At 48.1% G+C, this 3,038-nt stretch overlaps 1 protein-coding gene across 1 annotated transcript; it reads left to right on the forward strand.

Annotated features, from left to right (window-relative positions):
- Positions 1-2,679, forward strand: LOC134333413 (terminal nucleotidyltransferase 5A-like). Its single transcript, XM_063015392.1, has 2 exons — positions 1-430; positions 1,706-2,679. Exons 1-2 carry the CDS (start codon positions 23-25, stop codon positions 2,504-2,506), a joined length of 1,209 nt encoding a protein of 402 aa, XP_062871462.1. The 5' UTR covers positions 1-22; the 3' UTR covers positions 2,507-2,679.
- The last annotated feature ends 359 nt before the right edge of the window (positions 2,680-3,038 follow it).

Consider the following 3,038-nt stretch of genomic DNA (forward strand, 5'->3'; position numbering starts at 1 on the left):
TTCACGAATCCATCAAGATAAAATGGAAAAGGAAGACAAGTGGACAAAGAGGCAGAACAGCAATTTTTGTGTGCTGAACTGGGAGCAGGTGAAGCGCCTGGACGTCATCCTCACCGAGTCCATACCGATCCACGGCCGCTGGAGTTTCCCCACGCTGCAGATGAAGCCGCGGGACATCGTAAAGGCCGTACGACGTCGAATGGCCGAGCGAAACATTAACGTACGTGAGGTTCGGCTGAACGGCTCGGCCGCCAGCCACGTCCTGCATGAGGACAACGCGTTAGGATACAAAGACCTGGACCTGATCTTCTGCACTGAGCTACAGGACGACCTGGACTTCCAGACCATCAAGGACATCGTGCTGGATGCGCTCCTGGACTTCCTGCCTGCAGTCGTCAACACAGCCAAAATTACCCCCCTCACACTAAAGGTAACCACACCCACAGTGGCATGCTATGGTTTGTTTGGTAGTGTGGCTGGCACACAGCAGCAGGGTCCTGGAGACCTGGGTTTGATCCTTACATTTGGAAAGTTTTCCCTCAAAGTATTCAGGTTTTTTAACCTACCTTACATGCAGAAGGTGGAGTGGCTGGGCTGAGTAACTTGTGTGTTGCCTTGCATTGACTTGGCAGCCTGTCCAGGACCCACCGAGACTCTTTTCGGAGTAAAGTGCTTTTTTGATAATAAATGAATCAGTAACAAAAACAAGCGACACAGTGGCACAGCTGGTGAAATGAGTGCTGCACAACAACCTGAGTCTTGGCAAAATGGGTTTGAATCTTGCCTCCAGGCACTGTCTATGAGGACTTTTGCATGTTCTCTTTGTCAGGCTCGTACAAGCTGCTAGTTTGACGGCTACCTACCAGACTTTTAGCTGCTTCACCACAAAAACATTACATCACATACAGTATCTCAACATCATCAGTCCACAGTAAATGTGGCCCAACTGACCTCCTCACTGAACTTCTATGGGATGAATTGGAATGTCTATAGCAAGCCAGGCCATCTCATCCAACATTAGTGCCTGACCTAAAATCTTATAGAATACCTTACCAGAAGAGTGGAGGCGGTTATAGCCTGGTTATGGTTTTGGAATCATATGTTCAGTAAGGTCAGGTGTCCACATACTTTCAGCCACATGGTGTGTATTCATTCATTACATTTTGTTCTCACATTACATTAGCTCAAACCAAATGTTCACTTCAGCTAACATTCATATTATCAGTTTTATAACTAACTAGTGTAGACCTGTGTCTAAATTCCGTTAATGCCGCTTTGCATGAGGCTAAAGGTGCAAATAAAAGCTCGTAATGTGTAAATGTAGTTCACAAAATTCACGCAGACACACACACACACAGAGAGTGAGAGGAAACCAATGTTTACACGCCCTTATCTCTCTTATCGCCCCTCATAACCTCAAGCTCCAGTAGAGTCTTGATGGTTTGTTTCATTTAGCAGTTCATGCTGCTGCTGGAACCCACATTTGTGCACAAAGAGAAAGTGTCAGATGTTTAAAACTATTATGAACTACCTTTAAAACTACATACACTTAGTTTCATGTTCCTGTTAATAAAATCACAATGACAGAGCCTACCCAGGGGGTAAATCCCCAACAAAAAGCTAGTTTCCTCAGCATGGGTGTAACCACAACCTGCTTCTTTCTTTACCATCATTAACGTTTGGTCGTGTTTTCCGTCTCTCTCAGGAGGCGTACGTACAGAAGATGGTGAAGGTCTGTACTGACTCGGACCGCTGGAGTCTGATCTCTCTGTCCAACAACAGCGGTAAAAACGTGGAGCTGAAGTTTGTGGACTCTCTGCGGCGTCAGTTTGAGTTCAGCCTGGACTCCTTCCAGATCTGCCTGGATTCGCTGCTTCTCTTCCACGAGTGCTCTCTGGGTAGCGCCATGAGCGACTCGTTCCACCCGTCCGTGGTCGCCGAGAGCATGTACGGCGATTTCTCCGAGGCCCTCGATCACCTGCACCGCCGGCTCATCGTGACGCGTAACCCCGAGGAGATCCGCGGCGGCGGCTTGCTGAAATACTGCCACCTGCTGCTGCGCGGCTTCCGTGCTCCAAACCAGCGTAACAGCGCCGACTACCGTAAGCTGCTCCAGCGCTACATGTGCTCTCGCTTCTTTATCGATTTCCCCTGCGCCTCCCAGCAGCACCGGAAGATCGAGTCGTACCTCCAGAGCCACTTCGTCGGGCAGAAGGAGAGTAAATTTGCGTACCTGAACACACTGCACGGCGTGGTACGTAAAAGCAGCACGTGCCTGATGAACCGCGAGAGGTGCCGAGCTCTTGACATTATCGTCGGCATGGCGGTGCGGGCGCTGGCCGAGCACGCCGACGTTCCAAAAGCGGAGAACGTCACCTGCTACTACCAGCCCGCGCCGTACGTCAAAGACTCTAATTTCAGCAACTACAGCGTGGCGCGGATACAGAACATCTACACCTGTGAAACCGACCAATCAGGTCGAGTCTGGTTTTGTTTGTATGTCTGACAGAACAGCTGATGATCCAACATCTCCGGAGTGGCTTTGGATTGGTTGGCTGCTTTTCTCACACCCTCAGAGCCAATCGAAAACGGAGTTAAGTCCTCATTTTCTCTCCAGGTTTTGTAGGGGTGAGAAGGTCAAATCCAGACCTGCATGTAAAAGGGAGGATTTATGAGTTCCCAGCCAATCACAGATTGAGTTTGCATGATTGATGGCTGAAGGAACCAGTCAGAATGTTTTTCAGTTTTCAGTTTGGCTTTCTGTTTTGGTTTAAAAAGTGCAGATGCATATATTTGTTCTTTTTCAGAATTATTTCCAGATCATACACTATATGGCCAAAAGTATTTGGACACCTGACCATGAGCGTCAGTGATGAATTAAAGTAATCTAAAATTAGAATGGGTGTCCTAATACTTTTGTCCATATAGTTTATCTGACCGCAGGAACGGTCGGTCAAGACGACTTTGTTTTGCTGTTGTGGACGAATTCCAGGAGAGAAAAGTCTGTTTTAGAGGACCTTGGAGTTCAGATCTTCGGA

The sequence above is a fragment of the Trichomycterus rosablanca genome, chromosome 19 (assembly GCF_030014385.1).
Source record: "Trichomycterus rosablanca isolate fTriRos1 chromosome 19, fTriRos1.hap1, whole genome shotgun sequence".
NCBI classification, from domain to species: domain Eukaryota; kingdom Metazoa; phylum Chordata; class Actinopteri; order Siluriformes; family Trichomycteridae; genus Trichomycterus; species Trichomycterus rosablanca.

What these genes read in the sequence shown, in the direction of transcription:
- LOC134333413 (XM_063015392.1), top strand. Translation starts at nt 23, where the DNA reads ATGGAAAAGGAAGACAAGTGGACAAAGAGGCAGAACAGCAATTTTTGT. An exon ending in TTACCCCCCTCACACTAAAG is followed by an intron (nt 431 to 1,705) that starts GTAACCACACCC and finishes CGTCTCTCTCAG; the next exon opens with GAGGCGTACGTACAGAAGAT.